At 43.4% G+C, this 16,128-nt stretch overlaps 1 protein-coding gene and 1 pseudogene across 1 annotated transcript; both read left to right on the forward strand.

Moving 5' to 3' along the window:
• The first annotated feature begins 9,256 nt into the window (after positions 1 to 9,256).
• On the forward strand, positions 9,257 to 10,394 carry LOC137762229 (RAD52 motif-containing protein 1-like; annotated as a pseudogene).
• A 339-nt stretch (positions 10,395 to 10,733) lies between these two features.
• LOC137762280 (leucine-rich repeat-containing protein 37A-like) lies at positions 10,734 to 14,994 on the forward strand. Its single transcript, XM_068539984.1, has 6 exons — positions 10,734 to 10,931; positions 11,217 to 11,408; positions 11,523 to 11,817; positions 12,380 to 13,051; positions 13,205 to 13,449; positions 13,546 to 14,994. Exons 1-6 carry the CDS (start codon positions 10,734 to 10,736, stop codon positions 14,992 to 14,994), a joined length of 3,051 nt encoding a protein of 1,016 aa, XP_068396085.1.
• Positions 14,995 to 16,128: the final 1,134 nt, after the last annotated feature.

The following is a 16,128-nucleotide window of genomic DNA, read 5'->3' on the forward strand; positions in this document are numbered from 1 at the left end:
TGACATCTTTGTCTGGTTTTGGTATCAGGGTGATAGTGGCCTCGTAGAATAAGTTGGGGAGTGTTCCTCCCTCTGCAATATTTTGGAAGAGTTTGAGAAGGATAGGTGTTAGCTCTTCTCTAAATGTTTGATAGAATTTGTCTGTGAAGCCATCTGGTCCTGGGCTTTTGTTTGTTGGAAGATTTTTAATCACAGTTTCAATTTCAGTGCTTGTGATTGGTCTGTTCATATTTTCTATTTATTTCTGGTGCAGTCTCATCAGGTTGTGCATTTCTAAGAATTTATATTAATCTTTGCTATCATTTCCTTCATTTCTTTTTCATTTATTTCTGATCTGATTTTATGATTTCTTTCCTTCTGCTATCTTTGGGGTTTTTTTGTTCTTCTTTCTCTAATTGCTTTAGGTGCAAGGTTAGGTTGTTTATTTGAGATGTTTCCTGTTTCTTGATGTAGGCTTGTATTGCTATAAACTTCCCTCTTAGCACTGCTTTTGCTGCGTCCCATAGGTTTTGGGTCGTCGTGTCTCCATTGTCATTTGTTTCTAGGTATTTTTTTATTTCCCCTTTGATCTCTTCAGTGGTCACTTCGTTATTAAGTAGTGTATTGTGTAGCCTCCATGTGTTTGTATTTTTTACAGATCTTTTTCTGTAATTGATATCTGGTCTCAAAGCGTTGTGGTCGGAAAAGATACTTGATATGATTTCAGTTTTCTTAAATTTACCAAGGCTTGATCTGTGACCCAAGATATGATCTATCCTGGAGAATGTTCCATGAGCACTTGAGAAAAATGGGTATTCTGTTGTTTTTGGGTGGAATGTCCTATAAATATCAATTAAGTCCATCTTTTTTAATGTATCATTTAAAGCTTGTGTTTCCTTCTTTATTTTCATTTTGGATGATCTGTCCATTGGTGAAAGTGGGATGTTAAAGTCCCCTACTATGATTGTGTTACTGTCGATTTCCCCTTTTATGACTGTTATTATTTGCCTTATGTATTGAGGTGATCCTATGTTGGGTGCATAAATATTTACAATTGTTATATCTTCTTCTTGAATCGGTCCCTTGATCATTTTGTAGTGTCCTTCTTTATCTCTTTTAATAACGTTTATTTTAAAGTCTATTTTGTCTGATATGAGAATTGCTACTCCAGCTTTCTTTTGATTTCCATTTGCATGGAATATCTTTTTCCATCCCCTCACTTTCAGTCAGTATGTGTCCTTAGGTCTGAAGTGGGTCTCTTGCGGACAGCATATATATGGGTCTTGTTTTTGTATCCATTCAGCCAGTCTATGTCTTGTGGTGGGAGCATTTAATCCATTTACATTTAATGTAATTATCGATATGTATGTTCCTATTACCATTTTCTTAAATGTTTTGGGTTTGTTATTGTAGGTGTTTTCCTTCTCTTGTGTTTCTTGCCTAGAGAAGTTCCTTTAGCATTTGTTGTAAAGCTGGTTTGGTGGTGCTGAACTCTCTCAGCGTTTGCTTGTCTGTAAAGGTTTTAATTTCTCCATCAAATCTGAATGAGATCCTTGCTGGGTAGAGTAATCTTGGTTGTAGGTTTTTCTCCTTCATCACTTTAAGTATGTCCTGCCACTCCCTTCTGGCTTGCAGAGTTTCTGCTGAAAGTTCAGCTGTTAACCTTATGGGGATTCCCTTGTGTGTTATTTATTGTTTTTCCCTTGCTGCTTTTAATATGTTTTCTTTATATTTAATTTTTGACAGTTTGATTAATATGTGTCTTGGCGTGTTTCTCCTTGGATTTATCCTGTATGGGACTCTCTGTGCTTCCAGGACTTGATTAACTATTTTCTTTCCCATATTAGGGAAGTTTTCAACTATAATCTCTTCAAATATTTTCTCAGTCCCTTTCTTTTTCTCTTCTTCTTCTGGGACCCCTATAATTCGAATGTTGGTGCGTTTAATGTTGTCCCAGAGGTCTCTGAGACTGTCCTCAGTTCTTTTCATTCTTTTTTCTTTATCCTGCTCTGCAGTAGTTATTTCCACCATTTTATCTTCCAGGTCACTTACCCATTCTTCTGCCTCAGTTATTCTGCTATTGATCCCTTCTAGAGTATTTTTAATTTCATTTATTGTGTTGTTCATCATTGCTTGGTTCCTCTTTAGTTCTTCTATGTCCTTGTTAAATGTTTCTTGCATTTTGTCTATTCTATTTCCAAGATTTTGGATCATCTTTACTATCATTATTCTGAATTCTTTTTCAGGTAGACTGCCTATTTCCTCTTCATTTGTTAGGTCTGGTGTGTTTTTACCTTGCTCCTTCATCTGCTGTGTGTTTTTATGTCTTCTCATTTTGCTTAACTTATGGTGTTTGGGGTCTCCTTTTCGCTGCCTGCAGGTTCGTAGTTCCCATTGTTTTTGGTGTTTGTCCCCAGTGGCTAAGGTTGGTTTAGTGTGTTGTGTAGGCTTCCTGGTGGAGGGGACTAGTGCATGTGTTCTGGTGGATTAGGCTGGGTCTTGTCTTTCTTGTGGGCAGGTCCATGTCTGGTGGTGTGTTTTGGGGTGTCTCTGGTCTTATTATGATTTTAGGTAGCCTCTCTGCTAATGGATGGGGCTGTGTTCCCTTCTTGCTAGTTGTTTGGCATAGGGTGTCCAGCACTGTAGCTTGCTGGTTGTTGAGTGAAGCTGGGTCTTGGTGTTGAGATGGAGATCTCTGGGAGATTTTTGCCGTTTGGTATTACGTGGAGCTGGGAGGTCTCTTGTGGACCAGTGTCCTGAAGTTGGCTCTCCCACCTCAGAGGCACAGCCCTGATGCCTGGCTGGAGCACCAAGAGCCTTTCATCCACACGGCTCAGAATAAAAGGGAGAAAATACAGAAAGAAAGAAAGAGGATAAAATAAAATAAAATAAAATAAAGTTATTAAAATAAAAAAATAATTAAGAAAAAAATTTTTAAGTAAAAAAAACCCAAAAAATCCAAAAAAAGACCCCGACGGACAGAATCCTAGGACAAATGGTGAAAGCAAAGCTATACAGACAAAATCTCACACAGAAGCATACACATACACACTCATAAAAAAGAGGAAAAGGGGAAAAAATAATATATCTTGTTCCCAAAGTCCACCTCCTCAATTTGGGATGATTCATTGTCTATTCAGGTATTCAGCAGATGCAGGTACATCAAGTTGATTGTGGAGCTTTAATCCGCTGGTTCTGAGGCTGCTGGGAGAAATTTCCCTTTCTCTTCTTTGTTCGCACAGCTCCCGGGGTTCAGCTTTGGATTTGGCCCCGCCTTTGCATGTAGGTTGACTGGGGGCGTCTGTTCTTTGCTCAGACAGGACGAGGTTAAAGGAGCAGCTGATTCGGGGCTCTGTCTCGCTCAGGCCGGGGGGGAGGGAGGGGTATGGATGCGGGGCAAGCCTGCGGCGGCAGAGGATGGTGTGACATTGCACCAGCCTGAGGCACACCGTGCGTTCTCCCGGGGAAGTTGTCCGTGGATTATGGGACCCTGGCAGTGGCGGGCTGCACAGGCTCCCAGGAGGGGCGGTGTGGATAGTGACCTGTGCTTGCACACAAGCTTCTTGGTGGCAGCAGCAGCAGCCTTAGCGTCTCATGCCCGTCTCTGGGGTCCACGCTGATAGCCGCGGCTCACGCCCGTCTCTGGAGCTCCTTTAAGCGGCACTCTTAATCCCCTCTCCTCGCGCACCAGGAAACAAAGAGGCAAGGAAAAGTCTCTTGTCTCTTCGGCAGCTCCAGACTTTTTCACGGACTCCCTCCCGGCTAGCCGTGGCATACTAGCCCCTTCAGGCTGTGTTCACGCAGCCAACCCCAGCCCTCTCCCTGGGATCCGATCGAAGCCCGAGCCTCAGCTCCCAGCCCCGCCCCGGCAGGGGAGCAGACACGCCTCCCGGGCTGGTGAGTGCTGGTCGGCACCGATTCTCTCTGCGGGAATCTCTCCGCTTTGCCCTCCGCACCCCTGTTGCTGCGCTCTCCTCCGCAGCTCCGAAGCTTCCCCCCTCCGCCACCCGCAGTCTCCGCCCGCGAAGGGGCTTCCTAGTGTGTGGAAACCTTTCCTCCTTCACAGTTCCCTCCCACTGGTGCAGGTCCCATCCCTATTCTTTTGTCTCTGTTTTTTTTTCTTTTGTCCTACCCAGGTACGTGGGGAGTTTCTTGCCTTTTGGGAGGTCTGAGGTCTTCTGCCAGCGTTCAGTGGGTGTTCTATAAGAGCAGTTCCACGTGTAGATGTATTTCTGATGTAACTGTGGGGAAGAAGGTGATCTCCGCATCTTACTCTTCCACCATCTTCCCTGAGATCTGTCATACGACTTTTAATGTGTTGAGGTATATTCCTTCTATATCTAATTTCTTGACAATCTTTATCATTAAAGGAAGTTGGATTTTGTCAAATAATTTTATGTATCTATTAATATGATATGTTCCCTTTATTCTCATAATGTAATGTATCACATTTATTGATTTGCATACATTGTGCCATCCTTGCATCCAGGCATAAATCCCGCTTAATCATGGTGAATGAATCCCTTCAATGTGCTGCTGAATTTAGTTTGCCTGTATTTTGCGTGTATTTCATTTATGTTATTCAGGAATGTTGATCTGTACTTTTCTCTTGTGCCATTGTCTCCTTTTTTTAAAATTTATTTATTATTTATTTATTTATTTTTAGCTGTGTTGGGTCTTTGTTGCTGCATGCGGGCTTTTCTCCAGTTGCGGCGAGTGGGGGCTGCTCTTCATTGTGGTGCGTGGGCTCCTCATTGTGGTGGCTTCTCTTGTTGCGGAGCACAGGCTCTAGGCACGAGGGCTTAGTAGTTGGGGTGCACAGGCTTAGTTGCACCATGGCATGTTGGATCTTCCCGGACCAGGGATCGAACCTCCCTGCATTGGCAGGAGGATTCTTAACCACTGCGCCACCAGGGAAGCCCCCCTTGTCTGGTTTTGGCATTACCCTTGTCTGGGGTAACGCCTCATAAGATGGGTTGAAAGTGTTCCCTCCTCTTTAAATTTTTGGAAGTATTTGAGTAGTCTTGGCTTTAATTTCTCTCTAAATATTTGGCATAATTCACGAGAAAGACCATCTGGTCCTGGGATTTTATTTATTGAGACGTTTCTCAATACTGTTTCATTCTCTTTACTCATTACTGGTCTGTTCAGGTGTTCTATTTCTTGGTAGGTTGTATGTTTCTACGAGTTTGTCCTTTTTTGTCTAAGTAATCCAAGTTGTTTGCATATGATTGTCAGTAGTAGTCTCTGATTGTCATTTGTATTTCTGTGGCATCATTGTAATACCTTTATATGCATGTGTGTGTGTTTATTTATTTGTTCATTCATTCAGTCTCTCTTTTTCTTAGTTATTCTTGCTAACAGTTTGTCAATTTTGTTTATCTTTTCAAAAAAGACCTCCTATATTATTTATCCTTCTGTTTTTGTAGTCTCTATTACTTTATTTTTAATTTTTATTGGAGTATACTTGATGTACAGTGTTGTGTTCAGTAAAGTGAATCAGTTATACGTATATCCACTTTTTTTAGATTCTTCTCCCAATAGATCACTACAGAGTATTGAGTAGAGTTCCCTGTGCTAGACAGTAGGTCCTTCCATTACATTTATAACTGCTCTAATCCTTATTATTTATTTCATTCTGCTAATATTGGGCTTAGTTTGTTCTTTTCCTAGTTCCTTTAGTTGTAAAGTTAGGTTTTTTAATTGAGTGTTTTGTCAGAAACTAAAGGTTTTATTACTTATGGTACAGCAAGCATGAGCATAATATTGTATTGGTTCTCCTTCCCCACACCCAGGTTCCCACTGGGATGACAGAGAGGGATCCAGTTGAGTGCTATGCATGTACTCGGCTGTGTTACACTGAGGAACACTGAGTTTGAGGACTCCACTGTTTTTAAAATGAGAGGTTAGCAGGTTCCTGTTTGTCTGAGGGAGAGACATTAGCTCATTCCTCAAGGCTGTTCATTACAAACACACTCCCAAGAAATGGCTCAGGTGAAATGCCGTCAGGGCATACATTCTTTTTCTTTCTTTCATCTTTTTTTGATTGAAGAATAGTTGGCTTATAATATTACATTAGTTTCAGATGTACAACATAATGATTCAGCATTTAAGTATATTACAAAATGATCACCTTGATGAGTCTAGTAAACATCTGTCCCCATCCACTGTTACTGCAATATCATGAACCATATTCTTTATTCTGTATATTAAGTTCTTGTCAATTTTTATATAACTGGAATTTTGTACTTCTTATACCCTTTCACCTGTCTTGTCCAAAACCTACTCCCCTCCCCTTTTGCAACCACCAATTTGTTCACTGTGTCTGTAAGATTTGTTTTGTTGTGTTTGTTTTGTTTTTAGATTACACATATAAGTGAGGTCATGTGGAATTTGTCTTTCTCTATGTGACTTTACTTCACTGAGCATAATACTCTCTAGGTCCATCCATGTTGTCAAAAATGGCGAGATTTTATCTTTTTATGGCTGAGTAATATATAACTGTATATGTACATTTGTATACACATATATACATATATATGTATTTGTATATTAATATATCTATACATGTATAGATACATGTATATATGTAAGTATGTGTGTATATGTGTATGTGCGTTGTGTATATTCATATGTATGTATGTGTATACATGTATGTGTGTGTGTGTGTGTATATATATATATCACTTATCCATTTGTCTATCATTGAACATTTAGGTTTCTACCATATATTGCCTATTGTAAGTTATGTTGCAATTAAAACAGGGGTGCATGTATCTCTTTAAATTAGTTTTTTGCTTTTTTTCCTTTGGATAAATAACCAAACTAACTCATATGGTAGTTTTATTTTTTTATGTTTTCAGAACCCTCCGTAATGTTTTCAATAGTTGGCTTCACTGATTTACATTCTTAGCAACAGTGCAGGTGAGTGCTCTTTTCTCCACATCCTCAGCAACACTTATTAATTGTTGTCAATTTGATGATAGCCATTCTGACACCTGTAAGGTGATCTCTTTTTGTGGTTTTGATTTGCATTTCCCTCCTGATGATTAGGGATGTTGAGCATGTTTCCATGTGGTTTTTAGCATCTTTTTTTTTTGGCAAAATGTGTATTCAAATCCTCTACCCAATTGTTTTTATTTATTTTTTAAAATTATAATTTATTTATAATATTATATCAGTTTCAGGTGATCTGGGATTTTTTACAGATTACACTTGATTAAATGATTTTACAAGAGAATGGCTATAATTCCGTCCTATATAATATATCTTTGTTGCTTATCTATTTTATACATACTAGTTTGTACCTCTTAAGCCCATACCCCTAATTTGCCCCTCTCCCCTTACCTGTCCCCAATGGTAACCACCAGTTTGTTTATATATCTGTGAGTCTGTTTCTGTTTTGCAGATACATTCATTTGTATTATTTTTAGATTCCACATATAAATGATATCACACAGTATTTGTCTTTCTCTGACTTACTTCATTAAGCATAATATTCTCCAGGTCCATCCACGATGCTGCAAATGGCAGAATTCCATTCCTTTTATGGCTGTGTAATATTCCACTGTACATATATACCATATCTTCTTTATCCATGTGTCTGTTCATGGGCATTTCGGTTGCTTTCATACCTTGGCCATTGTCAATAGTGCTGTTATGCACATTGGGGTTTAGGTATCTTTTTGAATTAGTGTTTTCATTTTTTTCCTAGATAGGTACACAGGAGAGTTATTGATGGATCATATGGTAGCTCTACTTTTACTTTTTTGAGAAAGCTCCATCCTATTTTCCATAGTGCCTGCAACAATTTACAATCCTACCCACAGTGTACAAGGGTTCACTTTTCTCCACATGCTCTCCAAAATTTGGTATTTGTAGACATTTTGATGAGAGCTATTTTGACAGGTGGAGGTTGATATCTCATTGTTGCTTTGAATTGAACTTCTCTAATAATTAGTGATGTTGAGCACCTTTTCATCTGCCTTTTAGCCATCTGTATCTTCTTTGGAAAAATGTCTATTCATGTCTCCTGACCATTATTGATTGTGTTGTTTGTTCACTTTTTGTGTGTGTGATATTGAGTTGTATGAACCATTTATATATTTTGGATATTAACCTTTTGTCAGTCATATCATTTGCAAATATTTTCTTACACTTCGCACTTTGAATTTTGATTTTGTTGTTGGTTTTCATGGCTGTGCAAAAGCTCCTAAACTTTATTTAGCTTCCACCTGTTTATTTTTGCTTTTATTTCTTTTGCCTTAGAGGCCAGATTCCAAAAAATATTGCTACAATTTATGTCACAGAATGTTCTGCCTACCTTCTCTCCTAGGAGTTTTATGATTTGGTGTATTACCTTTAGGTCCTTAATCCATTTTGAATTTTGTGTCTGGTGTGAGGAAATGTTCTAAGTTCCTTATTTTACATGTAGCCCTCCACTTTTCCCAACACGACTTGTTGAAGAAACTGTCTTTTCTTCGTTGTATATTCTTGCCTCCTTGGTGGTAGACTTACTCACCATAAGTGTGTGAGATCCTTTCTGGGCTCTCTATTCTGTTCCCTTCATCTATGTGTCTGTTTTTGTGATTATTGTAGCTTTGTAGTCAGGGAGCATGCTATCTCCAGCTTTGGTCTTTTTTTTCCCTCAGGATTGCTTTGGTAGTGTGGGTATTTTGTGGTTTTATATTTATTTGGGGATTATTTGTTCTGTGTGTGAACAATGTTGTGGGTATTTTGATAGGGATTGCTTTAAATCTGTAGGTTGCTTTGAGTAATAGGGCTATTTTAAAAAGATTAATTCTTCTGATCCAAGAGCATTGGATATCTTTTCATTTGTTTGCGTCATCTTCAATTTCCTTCATCAATGTCTTATAATTTTTAATATATAAATCTTTCACCTCCATGGTTAAATTTATTCCCATGTATTTTATTATTTTTGGTACATTTGTAAATTTTTTTTCTTAATTTCTCTGACAGTTTGTTATTAGTGCCGAGAAAAATAACAGATTTCTGTATATTAATTGCATATATTTCAATTAAAATAAAAACAAAAATTAACAAATGTGATCTAATTAAACTTAAAAGTTTTGCACAGAAAAGGAAACCATAAACAAGATGAAAAGACAGCACTCACAATGGGAGAAAATATTTGCAAATGAAGCAACTGACAAAGGATTAATCTCCAAAATATAGAAACAGCTCATGTAGCTCAATATTAAAAAAACAAACAACCCAATCAGAAAATGGGTGGAGGCTCATGCGAGGTGACGGTAGGATGGTGGAGTTGGTATCTTTTGCGGTTCCCATGGGGGGTGACAAAACCTTGCTGGTGTGGGAGCTGAGCTCTGGCCGAACGGCCGAGGCCTTGCAAATGAGCCGGGGTGGAGGGAGGGGTGGAGGAAGCCACCCTGCGCCCCAGTAACTGGGCGCCCCAGGGTACTGCTTCAGCACCTCATCTGCCTGTGGTCTCCGCTGAGAGGAATCTTAGTTCTAGAGCCGACCTGAGCAGTCAGCTCGCCCCCATAGATTTTTGAGAGATCGTTTCCAACAGCCGGCATTGCCTCCTAATGCTTCTCGAAGTTTAGGATTTCAGAGGGAAACTTGTTCATGAAATGAGAAGTGTTTGGAGTTGCAGGCTCTCCACAGATGCCTGTGGCAAACGGCTGGGGGAATATAAGGGAATGGGCGGTTTGGTTTCCTGGGCGTGAAATTTCCTGCACTTACTTAGCATGGGACCACCCTACAGCATTCTCTGTTCACAGTCTTCTCCCAGTTTGTTGGCCTTCTGTATTCGGTCTGAGTCTTCCCAAACGCAGCAGTGGCCGGTCCTGGGTTCTATGCCATCATCAAGTTTTATTCAGCAAGGGATGCCCACAGAGCCCAAAAGGCATGCGACCAGAAGCAGCTTTTTCAGACATCTCCAGTGAAGGTTCGTCTCAGCACCAGACATAAGGCGGTTCAACATAATACGCTTGCCCTAAACAGCTCCAGATGCCAATAATTGGCAAATTACTACTTTGGTTTTAATGGGTGTCAAAAAGGATCATCAAGAGGTGGTGTTGCCCTCCCACGAGTGCAGGAGTCCTGGAGTTGGCATGGCTGAGGAAACTTTGGATAAGTTGGAGGAAGGGTCATTATCATTCCTTATGAAAAGGAAGGTAACCCAGAAGCTTGCTATTCAGAAGGCTATGACAGATGCATTCCAGTAACTGCTGATTGTGGTTTTAGAAAGTGGTAAAATAGCTGTGGCATATAGACCCTGTGAAGAGGTCACAGATGCTAGAACCGAAGAGGAACTACAGGATTTAATTCAAGAGTTGACTGAGACTGAGGTTCCATACGGATTTGGATTCGGTTGGAGAGCTGCCTACAGGGCCAGATCAGTTTGCTGTTCCACATCAGGATCTGAATAACAAGCAAACCCAACATCAGAAGCTCCCAGAGGCAGTTCCAGTGCTAGACTGGAATCAGAATCAGGCCTTGGTTCTGCCTTCTCGACACCAAAGTAAGACTAAAATCACAGGTCTAGATCAGGCTGAAGGTCACTCATCATTTGAAATACTTGTTCCACCTCTAGGTAGTAAGAGTTCAAAACCAATGAAGTTTATTGTTTCACCCCCCAAACCTGAAGAAAGATCTAGTTCAGCATCGACGGCTTGCCAAAGTTGTTGTTGGAACTATAGGCCAATTTGAAAAAAACACTCAGGGTCTAGAACAACATTTGCAGGGTGATTATTTAGATCCCAGTATGGATGGATGCCTTTTATCCTGAGGAGAGCCTACCTAGGGATTTTTTGGGGAGCCCAGATGAACCTCCAGAGCCCCCTGAGGAAGCTGAAATTTCTCCATCCCAGCAGGAGGCCCAAACTCGTCATCCAGAGCTCACTGAGGAGGCTAAATCTTTACCCCGGCAAGAGGCCCCTGCTCAGCATCCACAAATCCCTGAGGAGGTTGAATCTTTTTCACCCCAGGCAGAGGCCCAGGCTCAGCATCCAGAGCCCACTGAAGAGGTAGAACCACCTCCACTTCAGCAGGAGGCTCCATCTCAGCCTTCAGAGGCCCCTGGGGAACTAGAAACTTCAAGTCCTCAGGAGGCCCTAGCCCAGCCTTTGGAGACACTTAAGGAGGTTGTAGTTCAACCAGTAGCACATCATGGGGCAAATGAAGCACAGCAGTCAAACTTGTACAATGTCACTGTTAAACCTCTGGATCTGGCACTTACCATAACTCCACAGGTCACTAAAGAGGTTGGACCTTCTCCAGTCCAGAAGGAGACCCTATCTCAGCCTCCAGAGAGCCCCAAGGAGGTTGAACCTTCTCCAGTCCAGCAGCAGGCCCCATCTCAGCCTCCAGAGTGCCCTGAGGAGGTTGAACCTTCTCTAATCCATCAGGAGGCCCCATCTCAGCCTCCAGAGCGCCCTGAGGAGGTTGAACCTTCTCTACTCCATCAGGAGGCCCCAACTCAGGCTCCAGGGTTCCCTACTGAGTATGTACTTCAAATTCCAGTGAGTGATGAGGTAGCATCTCTACCTGGCGTTCAGCATCACGCTCATTCAAACTTGCCCAGTGTTACACTTCAACCTTTGGATTTGGATCTTACCATCACTCCAGAGCCCACTACGGAAGCTGAATTTCCTACAGCTCAGCAGGAGGCCCTGGCTCCACCTCTTGAGCATCCTGAGGACATAGAATCTTCTCCAACCCAACAAGAGACCTCAGCTAAGCCTCCAGAGCCTCCTGGAGAGGTTGAGCCTTCAAGTGAGCAGGAGCAACCAGCTCCGCCTTCTGAGCCTCCTGGGGAAGTTAAACCTTCTCCAACCCAGCAGGAGACCACAGGTCAGCCTCCAGAGCCTCCTGTGGAAGCTGAGCCTTCTCCAAGTGAACAGGAACAACCGACTCAGCCTTCTGAGCCTACATAGCCTCCTGAGGAGGTGAAACCAGCAACCCAGCAGGAGACCACAGCTCAGCTTTCAGAGTCTTTTGGAGAAGCTGAAACTTCTGCAACCCAGGAGGAAGTCTCAGCTCAGTCTCCAGAGCCCCCTAATGAGGCAGAATCTTCTCCAACCCAGCAGGAGATCCCAGCTCTGTCTCCAGCGGAGATAGATAGAACCTTCTGCAACCCTGCAGGAGCAACCAGCTCAGCCTCCAGAGCCTTCTTCAGGGGAGGTGGAACCTTCTCCAACTCAACAGGAACAGCCAGCTCAACCTCCAGAGCTTCATGAAATGACAGTTTCACCTCCAAGTCACCGTCATGCTCAGCATTCAAACTTATCCAGTGTCGCTGTCAAACCTGCAGATGTGGAGCTTACCATAACAAAAGAACCCACTCCAGAGGTGGGACCTTATCCAAATCAGCACAAGCCTTCAGCTCAGCCCTTAGTGCCCCTTACTAATGCAGAATTTTCTACAACCCAGCATGAGGCCCCCACACTGCCTTTACAGCAACCTGAGGAGGTTGAACCATTGCCAGTTCAACAGGAGGCTCCAGCCCAATCTCCAGAAGCCGGTACACATAATAAACCTTCAGTACAAGAGGAGACCCCAGCTCAGTATCCAGAGCATCCTGGAGAAAAAGTTGTACCTGCCACAACCCAGCAGGAGACTCCAGATCAGCATCCACAGGCTCCTGAGGTTGTACCTTCTCCACCTCAGCAGGAAGCCACAGCTCAGCATCCAGAGTCTCCTGGTGAGGCTGAGTCCTCTCCAACTCAGTCTCCAGAGCTCTCTAATGTGACTGTAGTTTTCTCTCCAGAGCATCATGTGACAACAGTTTCTCATCTAGGTCAGGATCAAGCTCAGCTTCTGCAGCGGCCCGATGTCACTGTTAAACCTGTGGATCTTGCACTTATCGTAACTCCAGCGTTCACTAATGAGGTTGAAACTTCTCCACCCCAACAAGAAACCTCGGCTCAGTCTACAGTGTCCTCTGAGCAGTTGGAACCTTTGTCAGTCCAGCAAGAGGTTTCAGATCAGCATCCAACCCCCTCTGAAAATGTTGAACCTTCCCCAGTTCAGCAGGGAGCCCCAACTCAACCTGAAGAGCTTCCTGAGGAAACTGAACCTTCTCCAAGCCAGCAGGAGAGCTCAGCTCAGCATGCAAAGCCCACTGAGTGGGTTGGACCTACTCCAGTCCAGCATCAGCACCCAACTCAGCCTCCAGGGGCCTCTACAGATGGTGCAGCTCAACCTTCAGTACATAATGAAGTGACATTCTCACCTCTAGGTCCAGGTGAAGTTGAACATCCAGTGTTGCCTAACATCACAGTTAAACCTGTGGATCTGGCGGTTGTCTTAACTCTAGAGCCCACTAAAGCAGTTGAACATCCTCCAGTGCAGCAGGAGGACCCTACTCAGACTCCAGATCCCCCTGGAGGGATAGAGCTTTCTTTAGTCCAGGAGGAGGCCCCAGCTCAGTCTCCAGTTCCCCAGGGGGGCTCAGCTATATCTCCTGAGCCCCCTAAGGAGGTGGTACCTTCTCCCACACAGCAGGAGCTTCAGGCTCAGTCATCAGAGCTCCCTGCAAAGGTGGAACCATTTCCAGTCCCTCAAGGGACCCTTCCTCAGCTTCTACAGCCCCCTGAGAATATGGAATCTTCTCCAGTCCAACAGGAGTTCCCAGACCTACCTCTGGAACCCCTTAAAGAGACAGAACCTTCTCCAGCCCAGCAGGAGGACCCATCTCAGCCTCCAGCACCACCTAAGGAGGTTGTAGCACAAACTCCAGTGCACTATGAGATGACAGTTCCAACACTAGGACAGGATCAAGCTCAGCATTCAAACTTGCCCAGTGTCACAGTTAAACCTTTGGACCAGGGGCTTCCCACAGCTCCAGAACCTACAACGGAGGCTGAACATTCTGCAGCCCTGCAGCAGACTGCAGTTCCTCCAACATACCCCGATGTGACATTTCCAAATCCAGAGCAAGTTCAGGCTCAGCATCCAACCTTGACTGAGGTGACAGTTCAACCTTTGGACCTGGAACTTACGTTAACTCTGGAATCCAGTATGGAGGTTGAACCTTCTCCAACCATGCAGCAGACCCAAGCTCAGCCTCCAGAGCTCATTAAGGAAGTTGTAGCTCAGTCTCCATTGTATCCCGAGGTGACAGTTCCAGCACCAGATCACGATCATGCTGAGCATCCAACATCACCCAGTATCACAGTTAAACCTTTGGACCTGGAGCTTACCACAACTCCAGAACCTACTACAGAGTCTGAACATTCTACAGCCCTGCAGCAGACTACAGCTCCCCCTCCAAAACACCCTGAGGTGACACTTGCACAGCCAAACCTGACTCAAGTCACAATTCAACCTATGGATGTGGAACTTACCGTTACTGGAGGATCCAATATGGAGACTGTACCTTCTCCAATCATGCAGGAGACCCCAACTCAGCCTTCAGAGGCACCTCAGGAGGTTGCAGTTCAATCTCCATTCCAGCAGGAGGTGACAGTTCCAACTCCATGTCAGGATTATGTTCAGTATTCAACATCATCCAGCGTCACAGTTCATCATGTGGACTTAGAGCAAACCACAACTGCAGAACCCACTATGGAAGCTGGACATTCTACAGCCCTGCAGCAGACTACAGCTCCCCCTCCAAAACACCCTGAGGTGACACTTGCACAACCAAACCTGACTCAAGTCACAGTTCCACCTGTGGACCTGGGAGTTAACATATTTCATGAACCAAGGCCATCTGAGACAGTTCTTTTTCCTTCGACTCAGTATTCAGTACCCACAGGTCTTCCTGGTGTAAAATATACCCCAGAAAAGCAGCAGCCAGAACAGAATGCCACCACAAACATCAGCATATGTGAGCTCTGTACCTGCAAAAATGAGACACTGTCGTGTGCTGGTCTCAGCCCAAAGCAGAAGCTCCACAGAGTGCCTGAGCCAGAGCCTAACGCCTACAGCGGCACCTTCACCATCATAAATTTCCAAGGAAACTCTATTTCTTACATTGATGAAAGTATATGGCAGGCATACCGCTGGGCTGAGAAGCTGGGTTAGGCGAAGCCTCCGGCAGGCCACCAAGGACGTGGTGCTTTTGGGCATCGGGCGTGGCAGGGAGAGAAGAATGGCGGCCACTGGAACGCCGTGGAAGGCCGTTAGAGCCTCGAGGGCCTGGGAAGGGGGGTCTACGTGGACGCCAGCTCAGCCACCCTTAGGCTTTGGAGCCCGCGCGGATACGGGACCTGAGGTGACCTCTCTGTCCCAGTTGGACGAGACGCCGGACAAAGGTCTTAACGGGCCCGGAAGAAAAGAAATGTCTTCTGGAAATGACTGCGAAATGGAGCTGTTTGACCACCTCTAGAGGCGACATCAGGAGCAAAAGAGGTCCACGTTTGTTCAGTGGGTTAGAGGACATGGAATGGCAGACGTTGAGGAGGAAGAAAAGAAGGTTCTATGCCAGACTGGTCACAGTTAGAAGATATATCTAGTCTTAGATATATTATTAGAAAGAATAATATCTAGTCTTTCCAGATGTTCTGAAGTGCCTGATATATGTTCAAAGTAGAGGTAGTAAAAAGACATTTTGTAAATATCTTTTTGTTAAAATTCGTATGAAATGTTTTGGGGGGGAGGGGTGGCCAAACCACCTTTTTGAACAGTACGCAGTATGCACTGTGTTTGTTTGTGCACTAGTTCAAGGTCGGGGGGAGGAGAAGGAAGTGCAAAGAGCTCTGTGCCAGTGTGTTTATAGTGAGGCAAGATTAACCATTGTCTTTTTTATGTTCCCGCATTTTGTTTCACTTTGCTGTGTATATAGTGTATATAAGGGACAAATGAGTCCTAATTTACAACACCTAGTCTTTCTAGATGTTAAAGAGGTTGCCAGTGTATGACAAAAATAGAGTTAGTAATTAATAAATTTTGTACATTTTGTGTTAAAATTTCTAGGAAAGATTGTCTTCTGAAAATTTGAGCATTATAGCCCTCTGGGTTGGTGGGGGGGTGGAGAGAGAGCAAGGGGTTGATCTTAGAATGGCTAGAATGCTGGTATTTTGAAGACACTTTCAGATTATAACTGTTACATGTGTGCAGTTCATTCACTACTGCTCTGTATATAGTGGACAAATTAAGTCTTTATTTGAAACATCTAGTCCATCTAGATGTATAGAAGTGCCCAACGTATGTTAAATG

Source organism: Eschrichtius robustus, chromosome 1 (assembly GCF_028021215.1).
Source record: "Eschrichtius robustus isolate mEscRob2 chromosome 1, mEscRob2.pri, whole genome shotgun sequence".
Lineage (NCBI taxonomy): Eukaryota > Metazoa > Chordata > Mammalia > Artiodactyla > Eschrichtiidae > Eschrichtius > Eschrichtius robustus.